Source organism: Canis aureus, chromosome 31, assembly GCF_053574225.1.
Source record: "Canis aureus isolate CA01 chromosome 31, VMU_Caureus_v.1.0, whole genome shotgun sequence".
In the NCBI taxonomy this organism is placed as follows: domain Eukaryota; kingdom Metazoa; phylum Chordata; class Mammalia; order Carnivora; family Canidae; genus Canis; species Canis aureus.
In genome coordinates, this window is record NC_135641.1 from 9,346,955 (window position 1) to 9,373,747 (window position 26,793).

The 26,793-nt window shown below is 42.3% G+C and overlaps 1 protein-coding gene across 13 annotated transcripts in view; it reads left to right on the plus strand.

Annotated features, from left to right (window-relative positions):
* The window catches only part of SEMA5A (semaphorin 5A), a 474,025-nt gene that overhangs the window by 162,600 nt on the left and 284,632 nt on the right, over positions 1–26,793 (plus strand). For 12 of the 13 annotated variants that reach the window (XM_077879611.1, XM_077879602.1, XM_077879610.1 and 9 more), the window contains one exon: positions 8,229–8,426. In XM_077879611.1, the coding sequence (XP_077735737.1) occupies positions 8,306–8,426 (121 nt within the window). In that variant the 5' untranslated portion in view covers positions 8,229–8,305. Of the gene's footprint in view, positions 1–1,767; positions 2,109–8,228; positions 8,427–26,793 lie in introns of those variants that run through there. The other variant, XM_077879606.1, reaches the window with a different exon arrangement.

Here is a 26,793-nt window from a genome sequence, read left to right on the forward strand (position 1 = left end):
AAAGATATAAAACAAGGTCACTGGAGCTGAACCATTATTGAAATGTATAAAATCGTTTAATGTTTGGTTTTTCCCATTTTATATCATGAGGTCATTTTATATAGTCATAAGATTCCATCTTATGGAATTTTATCATTCAGATACGATAAAAATCTATGAGTAACAGAGCCCACTTTTTATCCAGTTCCTTGAAGGTGGCAGCTGGCGGTGCCTCTGTACGTACAGTGTTTTCATTAACACGTTCCTGAAATGTTTCTCTAATTCATTTATATAAAATCTTTTTTGGCTGAAGCTTGGCAGTCAAGGTACATGGATTCAAATATAAAAAAGGTCCAATTTTTACCCAAAACCATACGTAACAATTGGAGATGCAATATGTTTGGGGGACATCCTGAGTCTCCTCATAGACTCAATGCAATAACAAGAAAGCTTTAATTTCACTTTATTTCCTGGAGAATAAAATGTTCAGTTATTGGTTTTGAAAAAGGTTAGAAGAATCTATTTACTCAAACACTGTGTGTTAACGTAAGTTTATTGTTTTATTGATTCTTCATTTAATCCCATTTCCTGTTCAGAGCTTAGAATATCCGATACTACCGTAAAGAAAGACCTTAGATTCATTCAAGATATGTGCCTTCCGGCCCTGAGCGCAGCCCACGCTTTGATGCTCCTGGATCGTTCATTCCTTTTTTCTGCACACTGGAACTGGAACCTCCTCAGAAGCCGTAGCTTCTGTCTTCTTCCTCCCTTTGGAGGGAGTTCTTCCTCCTGTGTTTCCTAAGACTTTGCTCCGACTTCTGTTTGACTGTTATCAAAAAAGGTAGACTCTCGCTTGCTTGACTGTTCTTGCCTGGACTGTGGACTCTTCATCTTCGCCCCACTGTTGGAGGGCCACCCCTGGACCACAGGTGAACCCCTTCCGTGTGGTTGGCTAGAGGCCGCCCCTTGCTTACCTGGTCTGACATTCATCCACCTGTAGGATCCTTGACCCTGGCCCAGCCCCTCTGCCTTCTCAGCTGCAGAGTGATCTCACCTCCCCTTCACCTCCGATTCGGTGGGTTGTTGACTCATTTCCTGTCTCAGTGTCAGGGGGCCGCACAAACCACCGCCTGGCGTCGTGTGCTCGGGGCAAGGCCTGGGCGAGTTCTGGATGCTAACTAGGATGTCAGCCGCGCGCTGCCCGAGCCCTGATTCGGCGGACGGCGGGAGCGTGTTGGAACACGGACACTGGGGGTCGGAACTCTGTTCAGTCCATAGCTCGCTTATAATGAAATCAGTCAAACTCTGAAACGGGATGGGGCACGTGAGCCTACGTGCCACCAGGGATGGGGACGCAGGTGCAGTGGCTGGCAGCCCGTGGTTCCCGGCGGGGAGTTGCCGGGTGGGCTGGCATCGTGGCCGCCGGTGCGCAGAAGGGGAAGGCAGCCGGAGCCCGGGGAGGGGCGGGCAGGAGACTCGGGGCAGGCATGGGGCCCCCGGCGCCGGCGGGGGTAATCCTGTGTGGGCCAGGCCGACCCTGAGGACCCTGGGCAGGCCAGAGAGGCGGACAGTAAGCCTTGGCAGTGGGGGCAGTGGACGTGGAATTAGCGGACGGGTTATTGGTGAAAGGGCACCCTGCTTTCTTTGGAAAGCCGCAAAGGAATCCTGAAGGTTTTTGACTAGGGCAGGGCTGTTTATGCAGCAGCGGATGATTGTGCAACAGACGCCGTATTTGGCAGTGCCAGGGGTGCTGGACGGTGGAATGTGGCTTTCAGCTCGGGCGGGGACTGTAGGCTCTGGGTGAGCAGTTCACCTGATGCCGTGGAATCGGGCCAAGAGGTGGAAACATCGATGACGCATAAACCTTACAGGAAAAGCTGTCTGTCCATCCCTTCCTAGCAGTCGTGCTGTTTGTGTTTCTGATGTGAGGATGGACTGACTTCTCAGGATTAAGAGGCACACGTGCAGCAGTCCTGCTCGACCCTGGCCTCTGCCCTTTGATACAAGGGCAGTTGTACGGCGGGCAGGCGTGGGGCCCAGCTACCCGAGTGCCGTCCATCAACTCCATGGCCCTGTTCCCCACCCGACTCCTCCGGCTTCTCTCCAATGAAAGTCCTTCAAGCCAGCAGGTAGGAGCCGGGCTGGAGGGTTTCTGTGGATTCTGAATTGCACCCGGGGTCTGGCCAATTGCAAACAGTGCAGTAGGTCTGAGGCTCAGGAGAAACACAGCCTCCCCTGCACAGAACCACGCTAAGCCTATTTTCGGTCTGTTTTTATTAATAACTGGTTAGACTTTGTTCCCTAAGCAAAACTTTTTGTATAAGCTTTAATTCTTTTGATTTCATTTTTATTTGACAGCATTTTGTTTTAAAAACTAAAAGGAACAGTCATTTTTTTGTTCGCCAGAGCCTATTCATTTGCAGTGTGGGTGTGAATGGGAAATGTTATTTATTGCACAAACACTTATATACAGAGATTTGCTTATTTAGATTGAGCTTAAAGAGAGTTCCTCCCACATCACTAAACTAAAAGAAAGGCTTCAGGGATTTTGGAAGGAGATGCAACAGAAATGTTATATTTTGTAGCCCAAACCATCCGGTTGTGCTAAATCTTCCTATTGGCAAAATCACTTGTCATTAAATAACCTAATATATTTTCAATTTCCTAGAGGTGCTAGGCCGAAATCAGAACAACTTTTATTGAAATTGATCCTTTGAAAGTTCCTTCCTAAGGTATTTCCCCAATGTAGCAAGTAGTTGTAATTAACGTGACTTTCATTTTTATTGGAATTTTGCTGAAATGAATCAATACAAAGTCAGCTGGGTGATTTATGCAAGCATTTTAAAATCAACTTTCAAGTGATGATAGCTTGTTTAATTTCTAAAGAGGAGAGGGATTATGATCTATATAAATCAGAAATTCTCCACTGGGGGCGATTTGGCAGCAGAGGCAACTTTGGTTGGCACACGTGAGACCGAGGCACTACTGGCATTGAGTGGGTAGAGGCCAGGGATGCTGCGAAATACCCAGAGCCGCTACCCGAACAAATAATTATCTGGCTCTAATTGTCAGTAGAGCTGACACTGAGCGCTGAAATCCCTGGTATGAATATGCCCCCCAAGAGGTGAGAGCTTTCTTGTATTCGGAGGGAGTTAGAATTGCGAGTCCAGGGTGAAGCGACCTGCTATTGAGATCTGAGCTATTCGGAGGAAAAGACTATTCAAGGAATTAGCCTCGCAGGGTGGCAGGCTCAGAACAGCCCACGCTAAGTGAAGACTGACTGCCCTTCCCTGGCACCTTACCAGGACGACTGCCTATAGTGTCTTTATTTTGAGAAAAAAGGTAACGTGTTCTAGTCTGAAAATTACAAACTTCTAAAAATTACCTGGTCTCATTAAAATGCTTTCCTTCGGTTAACGTGGCAAACGTGTAATTTTGTCTCCTCCCCATGGAACCGCGTGTCCCGTTTTAGCTGCTCTTTCCCTTGACAGGCATGTCCCGCTTCTCGAATGGTCACTTTCCAGATCCCAGGGAGGGCACGCTCCGGGCCCGCGAGTGGTCCTTCTGTACCTTTCCCTCGGGAGGCCACCGTGTTAGCCCGCAGAGGGGAGTGACGGCCGCTGTTGCCGCCGGGCCCTTGCAGGTGGCAGTGGGTCTGGCGGACCTGCTTCGCGGTGAGCAGCGGGACTGTGTGCTGGCGTGGGCCCGACGCGTTGAAGAACTGTGTGCACGGAGTGAATTTCGCCCTTAGCCGCGGTTGGCCGCAGCTCGGCGTCGGACATGGAGTCAGGGCCGTGCCCCGTCCGTCTCTGCGACGCAGTGTTGCTCGGGGAGTCCCTGGGCTGGGGCTTCCGCCCTGGGGTGGCTGCCCTCCCCTGGTATCGTGGTCAGAGCCAGTTTGTTTTGACGTGGGGCGGTGATAATCTGCTTGCAGCCTTCCCTGGCCGACCGGTGCCGCTGGTCCACATCTCCTGGCTCTGAACTGAGGGAAATTGCATCTGCAACACCTCTCGTGGGCCTTCTTGTGTTAAGATATTTCATTTGATGCAATTTTGTGTCCCAGTCTCTGGTCTGAAGGATAAGAGAAGATGAACTGCTCCACGTGTTTACGCCTAGACAGGAGCTGTAGAGCCGCTGCCAGTTCTGCAGATCGTGCCCCCTTTGCAAGAATGCAGTTAATCATATGTTTAATTTTATACCCCGGGGAAGGAAATGACGCTTGTGCCTCCATCATCCATTCTGATGTGCTGAGCCTGGGTGGGGACACCGGCCCAGTGGACAGATGCACCCCCACAGCCAGTTTACCTCTCTAGCACAGGGTTTCTTGCTCCTACAGAAGCCATACTCTTGCCTCCTCGTGATTTACAGTCCTGACTCTTGTTTCTCTGCCCAACTTGAATATTTCTGTGGATGGGGGCATTGACTCAATGGGACTCAAAATACAGAGACTGGAATTTGAGGAACCTTCAACTCTCTGTTTTCTCTCTCTTGGCATCTGACCATATGTTCATGTGTGCATTCTTTTTTTTTTCTTTTATTTTTTATTATTTTTTAAAGATTTTATTTATTTATGAGACACACACACACACACACACAGAGAGAGAGAGAGAGAGAGGCAGAGACACAGGCAGAGGGAGAAGCAGGCTCCATGCAGGGAGCCCAATGTGGGACTCCATCCCAAGTCTCCAGGATCACACACTGAGCTGAAGGTGGCGCTAAACTGCTGAGCTACCGGGGCTGCCCTCTTTTTTTCTTTGAAAGAGAAGTCCTCTTTTCTTCATTCAGGACCACTTTCTTTATTAGGATCCTAATAGCTTCCCACCTCAGTATCCTCTGGATCTTCTTCCATCGGATAGTTCCCCCCACCCCCGCCCAAATCTATAATCTCTTCTTTACCCACCACGGCTCAGAAAAGCAACCACTGTTAGCTGTGGGTTTTCTGATCCTGGACTTTTCCTAACTTTGGTCTTTCAGTGCTTATGTGATTTGATTGAATTTGGGGGGTTACCTAGCGTTCAAGATGGCCATGCACATTCTGTCCCACTTTTGCTCCATCCAGTCTCTTGGATCTTTGCTGTATAGATTCTGGCTCTCGTTGTCCCAGGTTGATCACTGACTGTTGACTAAAGCTCATGGTCTTTATTACTCAGGCATCAAAAGGAATGAAATCTTGCCATTTGCAGTGACATGGGTGGAGCTAGAGGGTATTATGCTAAGTGAAATAGTCTGTCAGAGAAAGACAAATACCATATGATTTCACTTATATGCGGAATTTAAGAAACAAAACAGATGAATATCAGGGAAGGGGTAAAAAAAAAAAAAACGAGAGGGAAACAAACCGTAAAAAGCTCTCAATGGTAGAGAACATAATGAGGGTGGCTGGAGGGAGGTGGGTGGGGGATGGGCTACGTGGGTGATGGGCATTCAGGAGGGCACTTGCTGTGATGAGCACTGGGTGTTATATATGTGAGTGACAAATCACTAAATTCTACTCCTGAAACCAATATTACACTATATGTGAACTAACTAGAATTTAAAGAAAAATTTGGGAGGAGAAAAAGTTAATGGTCTTTGCTGTGCCTCCCCAGGCCTCTTTTTAAAATGTGTAATGCTGGGGCACCTGGGTGGCTCAGTCTGTTGAGCATCAGCTCAGGTCATGATCTCAGGGTTGCAAGATTGAGCCTGGAGTTGGGCTTCATGCTCAGGGTGGAATCTGCTTGAAGACTGTCTCTCTCCCTCTGCCCTTCCACCCAACTCTAATCCACTGCCCCCCCCCCCATAAATAAATCTTAAAAAAATTAAAATAAAATGTGTTATGTCTGTGCTCCAACCTAGCTGGACGTCTGTGTTGCCCTCTGCCTTGGGTGCTCCATCTCTATTTTCCTTTTCTTTGTGGGGGGTCACTTGTTAAATTACAGTTTCCCAGCAGATGGTTTGCCCTTTCTTTTCCTTCCATGCTTTCCTCCAGTGAAGCTTAGCCACTCCCAGAATGTGAGTATTCCAAACCTTGTGTGCTGTCTCTGACTTCCTGGTTTTCTGAGTGTCCAAACTGGATTTTCGGCAGCCTGCTACATGCCCTTAAATATTCTCTCAGCATCTTAAACCCAACACACGTAAAAGTAAGTGATCATATTCTCATCTAAACCAAGTTCTTAAAAAGAAATTAAAAATAAACAAGGTTCTTCTGTTGATTATGATATTTAAATGAGGGGCATCACTAGTCTTATGGTCACTAGTATTCTCTATCTTGAGTCTGTCTGTGCCTCTTTGCTTTCTTTCCCCCCAGACATAGCAGATTAGAACAAACACCATTTTGTTATATGTCATACTTTGGAGGTTAGGAATTTGGGCAGGACTCAACTGGGTGATTCTTTGGCTCTCATGATACTGAAGTTACTTGGTGGGGTTCAGCTTTACTCACGTATCAGGTTCTTTGGTGGGGAATGCCCAGCCAGGCTCAGTGGGGAATGTCACTGGGTATCCCTGTGTGTGGTCTCTGTCATATGGCTGTCTCAGGGTATCTGGACTTCTCTCGGGTTTCTTAGCACCCCAGAGAATGTATTCTAAGAGACAGGAAGTGGAAATTCCCAATCTCTTAGGGTCTGGGCTTGGAAACTAGCATGCCATCGCTTCAGTTAAATTCGACTGAACAAAGCAGTTACAGAGCCAGTCCAGATTCAAGAGAATGGGAGTAAACCCAGCTTTCATGGGAGGAAAGTCGAGGAAGCAGTGGCCGTGTTTAATTTGCCATACGTCCCCTTACCCCTCACATTGAGCGTTTGCTGTGCATGCTTGAATTTTTATTCAAATTGGTAACACCCGGAGTAAGTCACAGCTTCATTTATTTCTCATCTGAACAGTTCCTGTCATGTCAAATGAACTTCTCTATCTTTATGCTCTTCGCTATCCAATTTCCTGCGTACGCTATTCTGAGAACAACTGTTTAAATTTCTTCTGCAGTTACTCTACCATGGTAGCTTGTTGAAGAGAAATAGAGACCTCAGACTGTGTTGTAGAACCCCTTCCAAATCTTAGCCCAACCCCCTGTCTAAATTGCTTCCCAGGAACGCCTCTCTATATCTCCTGAGATCTGGCTCAAGGACAGTAAACCGTTCCCCAAACTATCGTGACATCCTCCTTCTTCTTGCCCGTCCAGTACACCTCTTTATCCTCTTCCCTTGGCCTGGGATGCACTTCCAGAATCATCTATCTGTTGAAATCCTCTTTAGCCTGCAGTATGAAACTCAAATGTGAACAACTTATGGGACCCACCCTGGCTTCCTCTAAATGGTGGTGGCTTTCAAGATCCTAATCCTATAGCACTCCTGCCCCTTTCCGAGGTTTTCTAACAGCTTAGCTTAGTTATTTTTTACAAGCCCATCTTATTTTAAAGCTTATTAATCTTTTAAATTATTCATCATCTTTAAAGTCTCCCAGCTCCCAGCATAGCAATTTCATTTCACCCACTAGGTGCTCACTATGGGTTTTTATTTGAACTGTGCTTGATTTCTGGCCAGAAACTTTGCACGCAGGTCATCTATAAATTTCAAAGGATAAATGCACCAAACATGGGCAGTTTTTAAGAGTTGGGTAGCTTAGTATCAGTCAGGTTATTGGGAAAAGGCAGTGGTGGAGGCTTTGGATTAAATGGAGACTTTGGATATCAAAAAGAAAAGAGCAGAGATCCTTAGGGTTTCCATGTGTAGATCTGTGCTAGCACGAGGGGGTGAGGAAGATGTTCCAAGAGAAAAATGATCAGCGATCACAACTATTAAACTGCTTTCTTGGGGTGCCTGGGTGGCTCAGTCAATTAAGCATCTGCCTTTGGCTGGGGTCATGATCTCAGAGTCCCTGCCCAGTGGGGAGTCTGTTTCTCCCTCTCCCTCTGCCCCTCCCCTGCTCATGCTCTCCCTCCCTCCCTCCCTCCCTCCCTTTCTCTCTTTCGAATAAGTAAAATCTTGCAAAAATTTAAACAAACTGCTTTCTTTAGGAGTGATGACATGGTACAGCTTAAACCTGAATATTTGTCTTTTTATAATAAATGGGTTATTTTGGAAAATTATGGGCAGGAAGCAAGGTCTGCCCTGGTACATACTCACACATATCTGAAACATCACCTAGGAAAAAGATTTGTCCAGGCACTCGAACACTTTTCGTTTTTAAAGACAGTGATGCAGCTTTCCTAAAAGACCACCCACCAGAAAACCTGAACTCATGTTCATCTAATTTTTCTCTTTTGTGTGTTTTAGGCACTTTCCCCACATGACAGGAAGAGAAGCTTCTGGTTAGAAGACAAGTGCCGGGAGTCCAAGGCTTTCTGCTCACCATGAAGGGGACCTGCGTCATTGCGTGGCTGTTCTCAAGCCTGGGGTGGTGGAGACTCGCCCAGCCAGAAACAGATACATCCCAGTGCCAGAGAGCGGAGCACCCGGTCACTTCCTATAAAGGTGAGGGACTGGCACCCTTGGACTACAAGGGCACCTCCTTTTTTTTTTTTTATTGGAGTTCAATTTGCCAACATATACCATAACACCCAGTGCTCATCCCATCAAGTGCCCACCTCAGTGCCCGTCACCCAGTCACCCCCAGCCCCATCCACCTCCCTTTCCACCACCCCTTGTTCGTTTCCCAGAGTTAGGAGTCTCTCATGTTCTGTCTCCCTCTCTGATATTTCCCACTCATTTTCTCTCCTTTCCCCTTTATTCCCTTTCACTATTTTTTATATTCCCCAAATGAATGAGACCATATAATGTTTGTCCTTCTCCGACTGACTTACTTCACTCAGCATAATACCCTCCAGTTCCATCCACGTTGAAGCAAATGGTGGGTATTTGTCATTTCTAATAGCTGAGTAATATTCCATTGTATACATAGACCACAGCTTCTTTATCCATTCCTCTTGCAATGGACACTGAGGCTCCTTCCACAGTTTGGCTATTGTGGACATTGCTTCTAGAAACATCGGGGTGCAGGTGTCCTAGTGTTTCACTGCATCTGTATCTTTGGGGTAAATCCCCAGCAGTGCAATTGCTGGGTCGTAGGGCAGATCTATTTTTAACTCTTTGAGGAACCTCCACACAGTTTTCCAGAGTGGCTGCACCAGTTCACATTCCCACCAACAGTGCAAGAGGGTTCCCCTTTTCTCCGCATCCTCTCCAACATTTGTGGTTTCCTGCCTTGTTAATTTTCCCCATTCTCACTGGTGTGAGGTGGTATCTCATCGTGGTTTTGATTTGTATTTCCCTGATGGCAAGTGATGCAGAGCATTTTCTCATGTGCGTGTTGGCCATGTCTATGTCTTCCTCTGTGAGATTTCTCTTCATGTCTTTTGCCCATTTCATGATTGGATTGTTTGTTTCTTTGGTGTTGAGTTTAATAAGTTCTTTATAGATCTTGGAAACTAGCCCTTTATCTGATACGTCATTTGCAAATATCTTCTCCCATTCTGTAGGTTGTCTTTTAGTTTTGTTGACTGTATCCTTTGCTGTGCAGAAGCTTCTTATCTGATGAAGTCCCAATAGTTCATTTTTGCTTTTGTTTCTTTTGCCTTCGTGGATGTATCTTGCAAGAAGTTACAGTGGCCGAGTTCAAAAAGGGTGTTGCCTGTGTTCTCCTCTAGGATTTTGATGGACTCTTGTCTCACATTGAGATCTTTCATCCATTTTGAGTTTATCTTTGTGTATGGTGAAAGAGAGTGGTCTAGTTTCATTCTTCTGCATGTGGATGTCCAATTTTCCCAGCACCATCTATTGAAGAGACTGTCTTTCTTCCAGTGGATAGTGTTTCCTCCTTTATCGAATATTAGTTGACCATAAAGTTGAGGGTCCACTTCTGGATTCTCTATTCTGTTCCACTGATCTATGTGTCTGTTTTTGTGCCAGTACCACACTGTCTTGATGACCACAGCTTTGTAGTACAACCTGAAATCTGCCATTGTGATGCCCCCAGCTATGGTTTTCTTTTTTGGTATTCCCCTGGCTATTCGGGGTTTTTTCTGATTCCACACAAATCTTAAGATAATTTGTTCCAACTCTCTGAAGAAAGTCCATGGTATTTTGATAGAGATTGCATTAAATGTGTAAATTGACAAGGGCACCTCTTACGTGCACTTTTCCACGTTCAGTTATTGCTCTGTCATTCTGTGACTCTTGTTTTAGATATTGTTTAAAATATGAGCAAAAATACAAAATCTTCCATTGTAAGAATTTGCTATCCCAAAACTGATCACTACTCTCTCAAGAAGAATTCAAAATCAGAGTTTCACAGGTTGAAAATCCCATTCTTGATGAGGTCACCTTTATTTAAGATGTGCTGAGAGTCTCCGAGGCAATTGAACCATGCACTAAAATTATGATCTTCAGAAATAACAATAAAACCAAGTAAAACAAAAAATTATTCACTTCAGCATTTCCCAACAAAGCCTTATTAGTCTTACCATAAAACTTATGCTTTGGTCTTTATCTGACACTGCATGGCAGACAGAATTGATTTAACATCTTAAGAATGTCAGTGGATCTGTAGGATTAATTAATTAGTATGTATATCCAGTCATTTACCCCTTTATTTATCAGAATTTACTTAGGGCAGTCTCTACCCTGGGCACATTAAAGCATTCAGGATGAAAAATAAATCAGTCTTTGTCCCTGTCCTCAAGAAACTTAGCATTATATTATCAGGCCAACTATAATTAATCAGATATTATATTTTAATAATTCATGCAATAAATAGCTTTATGGTTTGTTGTGTTTTAAACTTTATATTGTGAAAAATTTCAAGTATATGCAAAAATAGAATAGTCTAAGAAACACCCAACCCAACATTTATTAATTCATGCTCTGCCTTTCTTCTTTTAAATCCTCATGCATGCTCCACCCTACACCCACCAAGTTATTTTGAGGCAAATTCAAAAAATCATATAATCGTATTTATAATATTTCCTTTCATGACTATCAAAGCTTTCTTTCTCAGCACCATTATCACATCAGTCAAGAAACACAAAAAAATCCCAAAACACCATTTCCATAAAATCATTTGACATCCAGTGAGTATTGTGAGATCCCTGATGGTCTCGTGAAGGCCTTTGCATTTCATTAACAGTTGGACTGACTCAGGATCTAAATGGAGTTCATACACTGCAGTTGGTTGGCGTGGCTCTTGACGCTCTTCTAATCTCCCTTTTGTTGTGGTTGCTGTTGCTTCCCGTGCAAATTAGTTATGGAGGAAATCCAAGCTCTTTGTCCTGTAGCCTTTCTCACTTTTGCCAAGTGTATCCCATTGGTGTTCAAATGTTCTTTGGTCACGAATATTTGTATAAATGCATAGTAGATCAAGAGGTGGCTTAGATTCAGGTTTGAATCTTTTTGTCTCGCCTGTGGCATGGATGCTGCAGTGTCCTCCTGTGGGGAGCCCGGTGATGTCCAGGTGTGAAATTAGCAGTCACTGATGATTGCGGCCTTAATCTACTGATTTATTGAAGGGTGTAAAGCTGGGATTTCCTAATTTTATTATTCTTTCTTCATTTTAACAGCAAGAATATTTTATATAAGGTAACTTTCCTTTATCAACTATTTGAATATCCTGAGGGCCCAGCTCATATAAGAAAGGCAAAATAAATCCTTTTTTTTCCCTTTTCTAGCATTTGTTTGTTTTTTAGACTAGTTAGTTGGTTCTCTAACGTTATCCACAGGGGGCAATAAGATATTATGTTTACTTTTTGTTTTGCTTTATTTTCTTATGTTGGTTATTAGAATCAATGTTAATGTATGGATTTTAACATTTGAAACATTTCAGGCAATTCCAGTTTTGATGCTCATAGATGGTGAAATCATCTCACGTGAAGCCCATGGTAGCCTTTTAAAGTTGGTTCCGAAGCTTTTCTGACATAACCCATGGCCGCCTTTGATGGCTTGCTTATTCTGGGACAACAAGATGTTCCTGGCTCTTCTCAGCCACTTTCTTCTGTAGACCTGAGAATCAGCCATTTTGGCTGATTTGAGCGTGGAGGTCTTCAGTGTTAGGTCTTTTCAGTGTTCAGAGCTAAGGAAAAATTTTTTAAAATGCACCGTAATTTCCTCCAGATACTTCCATTTCATCTCCAGGACTCTATGACTTTTCTGACTCTCTTCCACCTGATGTCTGTGTCTTTTTGTCCCATGCATGAAATCCTGAGTCTATGCAGCCAACACAGTTGTTCCTTCGCCCTTCCTGCAGTGTACACCGCATCATTTCAGAGCTAGTGTCCAGCAGTTCTAGTCATTTTTACTACTGAAAATGCTGTAAGATGATCTGCTTCTCTTCTTGTAGTCCTTCCCTTTTTGGGAAATTAGAGCAAAGTGATAACTTTGAAATCACTTGAAGTGATTTCCTTTTTGCATGGTTATGCTACCAACTCGAAACCCAGTTCATTTCATTTGTCTAATTTAACTTTTGATTTTTAGAAATTTTAAAGATTTACCTTATTATATAATGCTTCAAAGTTTCATTAATGAAAACAAGGAATGTTTGGAAAAACTGGCTTCACTTGTGTTTTCTCTACCCCGTTCTCTCTCTGCACTTATCTAACCTTTCACTTATATTTTATGGTCCACACTTCTTTTCTCTGTCTGGCAGTTTTGACATGGAGATATATCTTGGAGTCCACTCCCCAGTGGCAAACTCTGTGCCACTCCTTTTTTTTTTTTTTTTTTTTTTAAAGATTTTATTCATCAGAGACACACAGAGAGAGGCAGAGACCAGGAAGAGGGAGAAGCAGGCTCCCCATGGGGAGCCCGATGTGGGACTCGATCCCAGTACCCCAGGATCACACCCTGGGCTGCTCAACCACTGAGCCACCCAGGTGCCCCCGTGCCACTCCTTTTCATAGCACATAGCTCTCCACTGTAATGAATCATAGTATACTCAACAGAACTCCCCACTGAGAGAGATTTAGAGTATTTTTTTGACCATTTTTGTGGTCATGGGTAGTGTTACAATGAGTAATGCCTACTACAAACATCTCTTAATCCTTTGCAAGGGTACCATTGGGAGAGGTTCCTAGCACTGGGATTGCTAGGTCAGAGGGTAAATGCATATGTGGTTTTGCTAGATATTGCCCAATACCCTTTCATGAAGGTTGCACCATTTTGTGTTCTCATTTGTCTTGGATATGAGGATCTGTCTCCCACCAGCCTTTCCAGCAGAGTGTACTAGCACTCTTCAGGATGTGGAGTAATCCCATAATTCATAAATGATATCTCAGCATAATTTTAATTTGCTTGTGTTTAATTTGGAGCAAATGTTCAACAAACATTTGCCTTTTATGTAACAGGGTCTCTGCTAAATATTGAGGAGATAAAGCAAAAAACAGAATCCGCATTAAAGGTCTAGAATAGCTCTAGGAATATAAACCGGAAGGAACATTGCATTACATTCTATTCAGGGTCCTAATAGGTGTCTTCACTGGGTGCTGGGGGAGCCTGAGAGAGGAGCATCTGAACCAGGCAGCCTAGGTTTTAGGAGAATCGTTACAGGTTTCTGGGATTAAGTAACAGCAAAGCTGAGCCCCAAGTGATTGTTAGAAGGTGTTTATGAGTCTGATGAATGGAGAGGTGTCTCAGGGAGAGGAAAAGAGCAAGTGCAGAAGCCCTGAAGTGAGGGAGGGGAGCACAGCAGGCCCTGGCAAGTCTCCTCCACAGTAAACCATGAAATTGTAGTTCAGGTTATGAAGACGAGGAGGCTAAAGTAGTTGTAGGGCTTCCCTCTAGCCCAGTATCTAAAAACCCTTTAAGAAGTTTCCCAGCCCGTGTTTAGAATAGCAAAGGCAGCACAGAGAGTCCAGCCTGGGATTGCTGCTGTGATCAGAGGGAGCAATCATGAGGAAGTAAGCTGGAGGGATGGTCACAGAAATGTAAAGAATTAGGCGAGTTCTAGAAATGCGTAGGAGGTATTGATGATTTCATGGATGTAGGACAGGAGGGAGAAGGAGACACTGAGTATGATCCCTAAGTCTTGGCTGATCATTGCATATAGAATAAAGGAGGGAATCTAAAATGATGATTTGAGATTGAGAAAGCTGAGATCCTAGCTGCCATCAGGTGGGCTGTCTAGTTGAGAGTGAGGCACCATGGGATCCAAGGGGGGAGAGGCTGCCCTCCGAGTATCTGATAATACAGAGTTTGAGGCAGATGTGGTGCAGACGGCAGAGTGACAGACTCGTCCTGGTTTGTCTAGGACTTCGCTGGGGTAGCACTGAAAGTCTTATAATCTGTGTATGAGTTTCTTAGGGCTGCTGTAACAAAATACCACACACGGGGTGGCTTAAAACACCAGGAATATCTGGTCTCACAGTTCTGGAGGCTAGAAGTGAAAAAAACAAATCAACCAGGGTGTCAGCAGGCTCATGCTTTCTCTGACAGTTCTAGGGGAAAAACCCTCCTTTAACCTCTGGGAGTTGATCACAGTCCTTGGCATTCCTAGGCCTGTAAATGCGTCACCCCAATCTGAGACTGCAGCCATGTGGCATTCTCTTGGTGTAGCTGTGTCTTTTTGTCTGCCTCTCTTTTTATACAGACTCTGGTCGTATTGGATTTCAGGCTCACCCTCACCCAGCATGATCTCCTTTTAACTAATTATATCTGAAAACACCCTATTTCCAAGTAAGATCACATTCGTGGATACTAAGGTTAGGACTTTGACATACCTTGTTGGGGTGGGGTGGGTTAGGGACACAATTAAGCCTGTAACAAATGGCATTTATCAGAGCAGTTTCAGGGCAGTGCCAGGGGTAGAAACTGCATGGTAATAAGCAGAGAAACAAATGTGAGATGAAGAAGTAAATATAAAAGGAGACAGTTATTGACTTAGCCAGCAGGGATGTGAGGGCAGGGGACAGCTTTTAAGGGAGCATTACTTAATCATCCTTAAGTGGTGATGGGGAAAGGCCAGGTGAAGGAAGGGGGTGCAGAGAGAGGGGGAGAAAATTGATTAGACAGGGTCTCTGGGGCTGTGGGAGGGGATAGGATACTGGGCACAGGTGGGGGATTAGTTTACAGGAAGGAGACCCCACCTCCAGTGAGTCGGAGGGAGGGAGACCGGGGCACCCAGGCTGCAGGAGAGTTAGCGGGTGGAGGTGGCTGGAGGGAGAGAGGGTCCCTGAGGACCTCCCCCCTCTGTCCCAGCTCAGGAGGAGCCGGCAGGTCTTGGACCAGGAGTATGGGGCTTTAGGAAGGAAGGCTTCTCTGAAGAAGGGGTGAGGCTCTTAATCAACACACATGGGAGAGTCCCTGGGGGATGTTAGGAGCCCAGGCCGTCCTTGAAATGGCTCATGTTACAGCTGAGCAGGTGGCCATTGCTGGGCCACATGGACACTTTTGTGTAAAGCGTGACTCTCCAGGAACGTTTGAGAAAGGAAGATGGAAGGCTGATGTGGGAGAGACAAAGGAAGTAATCTGGGTAATCTTGAGTGTTAAATTCCTGATTTCTGCATACACTTAAAATTTCATGATTTAATGTCGTGCATCGGAGGCACTCTGCACAAGAGGCTGATGAGTTGGACCAGATGCTGCCGTTCACGTCTTAGTACAACGAAGCACGTTTTATTGAAGTCTTGATTCGATTTACCTGGGTAGGCGGAAGGTGCTGGTGGGATCTTCTCCCCCGATCCCAGGTAAAATATTTGCCACTGTGGGCTTCTCTTGTCTAGCAGAGTTCATTGCTCAACATGCTCTAGCAGCTTGCTGTGTTTGCAAGGTTACTCCCATGATGCGTGTTCTGGAATATGTTTCTGTGATTGTGCAGGGCCTGCTAAAACACCCCGACCCATTGCAGACACACTGTTTACACTTCTGTCCTTGTCATTTGCTTACATGTCTGTTCCAATAAAGAAGGAAAAAATAGTGACCCTTTAAGACAGCATGTTTCTCAGCATGCTTACTGAGTCTCATAACCATCTCTGAAATGAGTTTTAAATGTTTAATGTCCACTTAAGGCAATAGTGCCATAGTCTGCCTTTGTTTATTGATTAAAGTTTACCCAGCATGCTTGCTATTCAGAGTGTGCTCCACTTATAGGAATTGGTTTATGGGCAACAATTTCACAGTATGCGCAGAGGACGACCACCAGTGGGGTGAGTCATGCCACACATAGGCCTCCTTTGGCTTAGAGCCTTAAGATCATGACTAATCTGGAAGCCTTTCTTCAGTGCCTTAGCTGGTAGTGCTTAGTATTAATGATCACTAAGATTACTCGTGCCTGCAGAACCAGGTGAGGCACTATTCATTCCACTCTAGGGTCTCCAAGATCTTTATCTCTGACTCCTTGGTGTCCACTTTGACTGCCTTCCTACTTGCGGATTCATCAATTGGCCAGAGATTTGTTTTTGGAACTGAGGAAAGAGTGGTGTGAGTGCTTCGTACAGGATTAGCAACGTTTGGCCCCAGATCTTGGGAGGGGCATCTGAGGGAATCAAATTGGGTGTTCCAGCTTGGGCCATCCCCGGGACAGGACTGGGAGTGGCACTGGGCCTTCAGTTTAAACAACTGTCTTTATCTCCACGTGTTGTCTTAGGAGATTGAAGGAACCAAGATTGACAGGGTACAACAGAGGATTTTGAACTAGGGTTCTATTCTCTTAGCACAGTATAAATTTTTTTCACAAATCCCGCGTCTTTCTTTTGAATCATAATTATATTCCATTGTATTTGTGTGTTAGGACATTGATTTGTTAAATGTTGGCAGCAGTGACATGTGACATATTTGTAACTGTCTTCTTCAGGATAACTTACTGGGAGGCCCAGCCTCTTCCTACCTGGGAGAGGCTATCTTTCTACCAGTCTGTAGGTTGGCCAAGTTACACGTTTCTTACTGCCCCATTAGCCATCATTCCTGCCCATTATCCCACCAATTACTGCTCTTCTCATGGCTTCCTCAGTTCCTGGGACCACTGTGTTGCTTTGTGCTTCCCTCGGGGCTGAGGAAGCTATAGCCTGGGCAGCCTCAGTTACCCTCCAAGGCAGAAGGACAGGGATGCCAGAAGGGAGCCACAGGCCTTGTTTCTGTGACATGACTCCCTGTGTCCCATGGCCTCATGCATGTCCCAGGACCCAGGAATGTCCCACAGTTCCATGGTGTCCCACGATGTTCCATTCCTGCTCTGGATTTTGACATTCTGGTGTCCAGTACCCGAGTCAGCCCTGTGGTATTATGGCCGTGCCTGATTGCACCCCTTCTCTGGGACCTGGTCCTCAGCACTACAGGAAGGGCTGCAATAGATGATTTCTGTTTCCCATAAGATTTTAGAGACTTGAGAGTCTTTGAGTACATAAACCTTGATTGAAATTGCTTCTAGTATTTCTCCCCATTTGTCTAGTCTCAGATCTGCCATTTGACCTTTATAAATCATAGATGTGCGTGATTGTATAACACTGGCCTACTTTCTCCAAGGAAGAATTAGGAAAGTTTATTTTAATTAAAAATAGATTGTATGAAATTCATTTTAATATTTAGTTTGAATGTTTTCATATGACTCTGATTAGAGTATAGGTATAGCAAGACACTGCTAACTGTTGAAAACTCTTGAATGCAATGCTTTTCTTTATGAAATGTAAAATCTACATAAACCAAGTATGATTCTTTTTGGTTTCATAACAGGATATGAGTTATCCTCCTGTGAGTTTCTTTGGGGAGGAAAATTGTTGTTATGGATCCTTAAAAGTTCTTGGTTCCATAAATAATTTGACTTTTGTTATCATACATATGACTGAATGGTTTGTATAATGTACTGTCAAAATCACACGGGCAAAATATTCCAATCTATTTGCAAGTGAAGCCACTATGGCACAGGCACACTGCCTGTTTTGTACATTAAAAACTGCATTTGGGAATACATTTTTTATTTCAGAGTCTGTTGCTAGCTTGCTATCTGAAAAAGTGAATATTTAAAAATACACAACTTTTCAAGTCTCTAATGTAGGTATATCATGATCATTCATGGATGCACAGAGGTGTAGGGAGAAAACACAGTGTAAAACCGCTATGTGTTACTCAATGGGTGATTTGGTTCCAACACCAACACCCGCTGAGCAGGGAGCCCAATTCAGGACCTGGGATCCTGGGATCCCAGGAACAGGGAGCCCAATTCAGGACCCTGGGATCATGACTTGAGCTGAAGCAGATGATTAACTGACTGAGCCACCCAGGCGCCCTGCTACATTGAACTTTGATGTCATTATTGGTCTTTGACTGATGAGAGTTGGGAGAGCCCCCCCTCCCTTTTTTATACAAATAACGCTTAAGTTCTGATGAAAATGATTTCTTGAGTTTTGAGAATTATCAACAACTTCTGTATTATTTTTTGTGTTCCAGGGCCACTAATGAAATAGTGTATAAGACTGAATATTTATATTGTATCTTGAGATACAATTTCAAGTGTTTTGATGGATTTGGCTAGGCAGGGAAATAGTTCCTGTTATTTTAAGGCTGCAAATGGAATGCCTTACAAGTGAGGTAGAGCAATGTGATTGCATTAAAACTGGGAATAAGATTTTGTCAAGTTACTGTCAGGGTTCTGATTCAAAGCAGTCATTTCATTTGGCCTCAAATGGTATGTTACTCTATTTATCTCTAAGCATATTCTCGTCTTTCTGAGCGTTAAATGGGCACTTCATCTGTTCTCACAAGGAAAGTAGATAAAAATCATATCCTTCTTTTATACGTAGTAAGAGTTGAAGAGTGAATGTAGAGTGTATAAAGTTTTTACTAGGTGGCATTCTTCTTGGATTTTGGTTCTCTTGACTTCCTTGAATATCAAAGACAAGGCAAGCAACCGTGGTTACATGAGGGGACGAAGCATTAGGCCAGCTCCAGCAGACAGCGGTGCTGCCATTTTCCTGTTATCGATGACCTAGAATATTAATGACATGGAAGGGACTCCAATGAGGTTTTTAAATTTAGCTTGCTTACTAATTTAATCATCACACTAACCTTTTATTTCCCGAGGCTTTATTATGGTAGAGTGAAAAAGGTTCAGAAATAGACTCTGGCTTTGTGGGAAGACTTATTCCTTAATTTCCTCTCTGCTCTCCTGTCTCCCTCAGGTGACTGAGGGGTGGACTCAGAGAGCCTAATCACACGTGTTGCACTAGGCAGGAGGCGTTCTTACTCCTGGTCAAGAGCGTAGTGTTGTGGACCTTGTTGAAATGAATGCATTCCTCCAGTCTGCTGTGTGACAGAGTTGTGGTAAAGCAGTTTGATCATTCCCTCTTTGAAAGCACCTTTGGACCACATGTTAGGGAGACTGCAAACCCTATTAAATAAAATCAGTGAAGTGGGACCCCAGTGCCAGGCTAGCAGAGAGCCTGTGGTAGCTCCCAGAGTGATGATTAACGATTGTCATTCGCCTTTGTGTTTTTTATTTTTGTGCCACTCGATTCCCTGGCTTCAGCACCCAGAGTGTTTTAGCTTCTGCTTGTTTGAAGAAAAAGCTGAGTCCAGCTCACTAATAATTTAATCAGGATTTATTGAGTGCCCATTATGGGCTAGTTCCAGTCACTGGGATTACTTACCCCAGTGAGCAAAACAGGTAGAAATCTTGGAGTGCACGGAGTTTACATCCTATTAGGGGAGACAGGCAAGAATAAGATGGTGTATTACAGAGTGGATTACATGAGAGCTGCAAAACAATAGAAAACAGGGAACAGGTTCAGTATGGGGTCTTGCAATTTTATCAAGATCAAGGTAACAAGGCGGGCCTGGCACTTAACCTGTTGCCTCCAGACACACTAGTCAGGGAGTCTGAAAGATTCCTCAGGCTCCTGTGCCAGCGGGGCTCCTGTTCTGCGGGTGTGTGAGTGGGAGGAGGCAGCAGGAGCTGGGGAGGAATAGGGAAGTGTATACCTCCGAGTGCTGAGTGCAGCCCAAGAGTGAGGCAGTGCTTTTTGGCAATTCCCACTTAGGTCAGAACTGCTGGACAAGAGCACAGCAGCAGATGCAAGCTTATGGGCTCAGTCCAGCTTGTTAGAGCAGCTCATCTCTGTGGGCTATGCATTCTTCCTTCTGGCTTTCTCAGGCCTAGTCCTTCATCCTTCAGTTTTTTTTTTTTTAGTTTTCACGTTATCTTTACAATGAATTCTCTATGTTGAATTTTCTCTAATCAACTACCTTGGGCAGTTTGTATTTTCCTGGATGGATTATGATGTATACAGCAGGAGGCACTGAGTCTAGATTTAAAGGAGATGAGGGGCAGAACATGGGGATAACTGAGAAAAGAATGGTCCAGGTAGAAGGAGAGCAAGTGTAAAGGCCTTGGGGTGGGATTATGCTTAGCAGGTTTGGGTAACAGCAACAAGGCTAGAATGGCCAGAGTGGAGTGAATCTTGGGGGAGAGTAATGGAGATGAGGTCAGAAGGATAATAGGGACCAGATCCTATAGGGCCTTGAAGAATTTTGGTTTTTATCTTGAGTGAGGTGGGAAGCCATTGGGAGATTTGTTGTAGAGTATTGATATGATTTAACATGACTTAGAAGGATCATGCTGGCTGCTGTGCTGAGGATGGAGTGAATTGCAAGTGGATGGATGGGATGCAGGATTGGGAGACCAGTTTGGGAGCTGGCGAATAATCCAGGCTGGAATTGGTGGTGGCTTGGATGAAGGTGTTAGCAGCAGACACAGGAAGCAGTGGTCATGTTCTGGATAGAGCTTACTTTGGAAGTCAAGTCCAAAGCATTTTCTTTCAGACTGTGTACATGTTGTGAGAGAAAGAGAAAGGCAAGAGGGACTCTGAGGGCTTTGATTGAGCAACTGGAAGAGTGGAAGATGAGGAAGTGTGTAGGACAGTCACATTTGAAGGAGTATTGGAGCTCCATTTGGGGCATGTTAAGCTTGAGATGCTTCTTTGGCATCCAGGTAGAAATGTCAAATAGTTGCATACACAAGTCTGCAGATCTGGGGAGCTGTCAGGGCTGGAGGTGGACATTTGGGAGTTATTAACATACAGAGAGCATTTAAATCTCTAAGTCTGGCTGAGCTCTCTAGGGGAAAGAGTGTACATAGAAAGGTGAAGAGGTGTAATGAGCAAGCCCTGGTGTAATTCAGTACATAGAGTTTGGAGAGATGAGACAACAGATAAGATGGAGAAGGAATATTCAGAGATGTCCTAGGAGACAAGTGAAGGAAAAGTTCTTTCCATGGTGGCCTAACAGGTTAAAAACTAGAGACTTTGCTCTGAACACCAGGAAGCAGGAGGCCAATATTAATATTAGCAGGAGGTGCTGAAGTTTCTAAGCAGTAGAACTCTTCAGATACTTAGAGGACTGTGGGACATGCCATGTAATTTGAATGCGAATATCCCTTGAATAGTGGCCAAAGAAAGAATTGCCCTAGTGATTTGTAAGAAACAGTATTGTATGAGGTTGCTATATGTAAAAGGAGAAATCTCAGAAGTTGGTCTTGACCCCTTAATTGAGATCATTATTAGCCAGCTGTTGAGTAGAAAGAGCAGTATGGCCAGGAGACAAGATTTTGGGTTTGTGTCCTGTAACTTAATAATCGTGTGAACATGGGCAGGTTAATAATTCTGTGTCTTCATTAGCATTTAAAAATATGGGGATGATAATGCCACCTTCTTAGGGTTATTCAGTAGGAGAAATGACAGTTTGTGTCTGTTTATGTGTATGTGAAAGTACAAAGACTTACAGAGCCAGCTGTCATTATATCTAACATTAGAATTAGCTGCCTTTGAGCTTAAATGTAGCACTCCTATAGCACTCCTAACTATTAGGAAGTTTTTCAAACTCTTTGAGGCATAGTAATTTGAGGAGCTAGCCATGACGAAATGCACAAGAAATCTGAATATTTGGTCTTCATGACTTTTGTCTGGGTTTTAATGTTAATCACTGGATAATGCAAACATATGTTGAGAACTTCTCATTTGGGAGTTAAAGGCAAAATTTAAGTCATTACACAAGTGGTCCAAGTCATATTTAAATATTTCTGAATTAAAAAAATGGGCTAGAATAATGTAAGCACAATTCAGTAAAATTTAGAACTCGTTTGCATGCTTTTATTTTTTTAATTCCAAAGGTCAGCCCTACTTTTAAGAAGCATATCTACAAAAATAAAGCCCCAGCATGGAAATCATAAATCCTTCATTTCATAGTGTGGAAACAGAAGCTTACATGATAAACTCATGGAGCAAGATATAAATCTGAAATCTAAATTAAGTAGTTTGGAGACTAAAAGTGTAAATCAGAGCAAAATTTATAAATGTGGGCTTTCTTGTTTCTTGTTTGAATATATAACCGTAGTATCTAATACTAATTTTAGAAATTGTATACAGACTGTTAGAGAGCTTCTGTCATATATAGCTGTTGTTTGACCAAGATTTGGTAAACAGATTATTTTTATTTTTAAGATGAAACTTTATATATGGGACTTTACCAACTAGGCATGGTGGAAATATTGGATTTGATTTACCCTCTTGCTTTAAACAAGAAAACCAGACAAAATATTAGGAACCATATTTTTTAGACAATGGACAATAGGCAGAGGGCAGAGCAGGACTGTAATTCTTAGACAAAGGAAATAGATGAGTCCTATGACAGCCTTAGTTCACTGGAAGTAGTTTCCAAGGCAGAGTACAGTAATGGGGAATCCAAACATAGACCAGCATAGATCAAGTCTCATACATGTAAAAGCATTGAAATCATTTCTGTGTGATCTATGAGCACATAAGACCCAAACTAAAAATCAATAACAGAATGATATATGGAAAACAATGTTGGACTTTAAGCAATATGATTCTAAGTGATGCAGAGGTCAAAGAACAAATCAAGAGAGAAATTCTAAAATATTTTCATCTGAGGGACAATGAAAGCACAACTTACCTAAATTTGTAGGATGCAGCTAAACCTGAGCTTACAGAGGAATTGGTACCTTATTTGCTTGTATTAGAGATAGAGCATAATCTGCTATCAATAATTTTGGGATCTTAGGGAAGTATAAAAAAGCAAATTAAATCTGTGGTAAACAAGAGGAACAAGAAAATAAAAAATAAGAGCGCAAATCAGTTAAGGGGAAAATTATAATGAAGATCAATTAAACTAAAGCTAACACTTTAACAAGATCGGCAAAATCAATAAGTCTCTAAACAGTTTGGTTAGGAACAAGAGAGAAGTCATATTTGTCAATATTAGGAATGAATGAGGAGACATCTCTACAGAGCCTACAGAAGTAAAGAGACCAGTAACAGAAAACAGTGAGCAAGTTTATACCAATAAATTTGACAACTTAGATGAAATGGGCAAATTCTTTGAAGATCCAGTCTATCCAAGCTCACTTAGGAAGGGACAGATAACCTGAATAATTTAATATCCATTATGGGAATTCAATTTATAATTAAAAACCTTATAACAAAGATGGCTTCAATAGTGAATTTGAGAAATATTTAAGGAAGAAAAAAACAGATACCCATTCTACTCTTCCAGTGTAGAAGAGGTTGGAACTCTTCCAGAGTGGAATAGGTTTTCAGCTTTTTAAAGAAGTCATCATTACTCTTTTACCAAAACCAGAGAAGACATTCCAAAATATAAAATGACACACCTCTCACAAACATAGGCACAAAAATCCTTTATAATATTTTAGCAGTCGAATCTGGTAATTTGTAAGATGGATAATTATTTATATCCAACTGGCTTTTATGCCATAAATGCAAGATTGCACAGGATTTCTAAAGTTTTGTACTTGAAAATCAGTCCATGTAAATCAATGTGTTAACTGACTAATTAAAAAAAATAATTGTCTTGGGGCACCTGGGTGGCTCAGTCAGTTAGGTATCCAACTGTTGGTTTGGCTTAGGTCATGATCTCAGCGTCCTAAGAATGAGCCCCACGTGGGGCTCTGCACTTAAGACAGCATCTGCTTGGGATTCCTACCCTCTTCCTCTCCCTTGCCTCTGCCCCTCCCTCTGCTCATGCATGCACTTTCTGTCAATTACATAAATAAATAAAATCTAATATTAAAAAATAACCTCAATAGATATAGAAAAATCATTTGATAAAGTTTAACACACATTCATGATAAAAAATTAGGAATAAAAATTACCTAGAAACGAAAAAAAAAAATTACCTAGAAACGGACAAAAGGTAGCTTAAAAAAGTCAGAATCTAATATGATACTTAATGGTGAAAGGCTAAATGCTTTCCCCACAAGGATGTTCATTCTTTCCACTTGTAGCCTAACATTTAGGTACCATTATGCTAACCACTGTAAACGCTAATAATAGATAAATGCTATAGTATAATGGAACTGATATAATAAACAAATGACATACAAATTAGAGAGGAAGAGTTAAAGTTGACTTTTTTCTTCTTTTTTGCAAACAAGATTATCTATATGGAACATCCTAACTAAAGTTTTAAAATCTTTAACAAATAAGTGAGCTCCTGATTTTAAGATACAAAGTGATTATAAAAATATTCAATTGCATTGTGACATCAACTAATAATTAGAAAATGAAATTAAATTCTATCATTTATAGTATCATCTTAAATATGAAATAAAGATACATTTAGCTAAATATGTGCAAGAGCCAAGCATTGGAAGCTGCGAAAGCATTACTGAGAAAATTAAAAAGACCTAGACAAATGGAGCTAAATATTCATAAATCAGAAATTCAGTGTTGTTAAGATATCAATTCAGCTATATCATATGCATTGGAATCTATATGTTAATGCAAATCGAATCAAAATCTTACTGTGCTTTTATTGTGTAAATCAAAAAGCTGATTTTAAAACTTTTATGGAAAGGCAGAAGATTTAGGAAAGGTGAAATAGTTTTGAAAAAAGATTACAATGTTGGAAGGCTGGCAATACCTAAATCGAGACTATGTGGTGTTTACAAAAGGATAAACATGTACATCGATGTTACAGAAAACAGAGACCAGAAGTAGATGCATATATATATTGTCAATTACTTTTCAACAAAGTAGCCATGGTAATTTAGTGAGGAAATTATAGTTCTTTCAACAAATGGTAATGAAAAAAATTTGATACCTCATATGCAAAGATGACCTGAAATGGATCATTGACCTAAAGTTCAGAGCTAAAAATTATAAAACTTCTAGAAGTAAAACTGTGGAAAAGATTTTGAAACCTTGGATTAGGCAAGGATTTCTTAGGATAAGAAAAGCACGAAAAGCATATGTATTTTTTTTCATATAAATTAGTCCACATGAAATTTAAAAATATCTGCCCTTCAAAGATATCTTTGAGAATAAGGGAAAGCAAGCTGGATGCTATATGGAAATGTTACAAAACATGTATCTGTGAAAGGTCTTGTGTCCAGCATGTATAAGGAAATTCTTCCAATCTAAAAAAAATAATCCAAATTTTAAGGAATGGTCTAGAGATTTAAACTATTTGAAAAATGCTAATGGCAGCCATGGTGTGGTGTCTCTACACATGCAACAGAGCGACACTTAAAAGACTGATAGTGCTAGGCATCAGCAAGGATTTGGTGGAGCTAGACCTTTAACACCATGCTCTAGATAAAGCAAGATGGTACAGCCACTTGGGAAGACACACAGTTGCTTCAAAAGTTAAACATACACTTACCATTAATCCCAGCAACACTGCTCATAGTTCCTTGTCCAAAGGTAATGAAGCACTGAATAGTGTCTACAGGAAGACTTGCATGCAAAGGTTTATAACAGCTTCATTCTTACTAGCCAAGACCTGGAAAGAACTCTAAGGCCCATCAGTAGGAGCAGCCAGATTGGTTATGTGAACTAGATATGACTGGGCAGTAAAAGGAAACAAAATGCTGATATAGACAGATGGACCTCAAAATACTATGTTAAGTGAAAGATTCCAGGTATAAAAGACTACGTATATTTTGGGTTATCTCAGTTTTATCTTCTATAGAATAAAAGCTAAAACTAAAGTTACAGAATATTTATTAATGAGTTGCCTGTGTGCAGTCAAGGGAAAGAATTCCCTGCAAAGGTTCGAGAGAAATCCTGTGAGTTGGTGCAAGTATTTTATATCACAATTAAGGTGATGGTGACAGAGTTTATACATTTGTTGAAAGTCGTTGAATTTAAATTAGTAGATTTATTGTGTCTCAGTTATACCTCCATGAAGCTGCTTTAAAAGGAAATATATATAAGTTCTAACTCTAATAGAGAAGCACGGGCTTGTCAAGAATGTAGGATTCAGTAATCAGATTGCTTAAGAAATAGCCTGAGTTTGTCAAAACACTGCTACATTTCCTTGACAATATGGGCAAGCATTATGTGAGAACTTTACAGTGAGAAAGATAGTTACGAATAATGTGTTATGTGACATTTAACAAAGTGTGTATGTGTGTGTGGGTGTGTGTGGGTGTGTGTGTGATATGCATCAGCAAAGCTTCTTAGAATTTAAGATACTCAGGTCTTTAATGAAAAACCTGCCACATAAACTGTTTAACCAGTTAAGTTTTTAAGCCAAAGTTACATTAAGAGACAAGAACCCTGTAGTTCAGGTTAACTTGATGTAAGATAAGTAACTTATATAGAAAGCTTTTCTTTCAAATACTATTTCATTCAATGGTAATTTTTGTTGTTGTTGTTTTTTTTTAAGTGTTATTTATTCATAGAGACACATAAAGAAAGGCAGAGACATAGGCAGAAGGAGAAGCAGGCTCCCCACGAGGAGCCTGAAATGGAACCCAGGACCCTGGGCTCATGCCCTGAGCAAAGGGCAGACTTTCAGCCACTGAGCCACCCAGGTGCCCCTCAATGGAAATCTTTGCAGGAAAATATTTCTGATTCGTGTATACTTTGATAAGATGTCATCACATCTG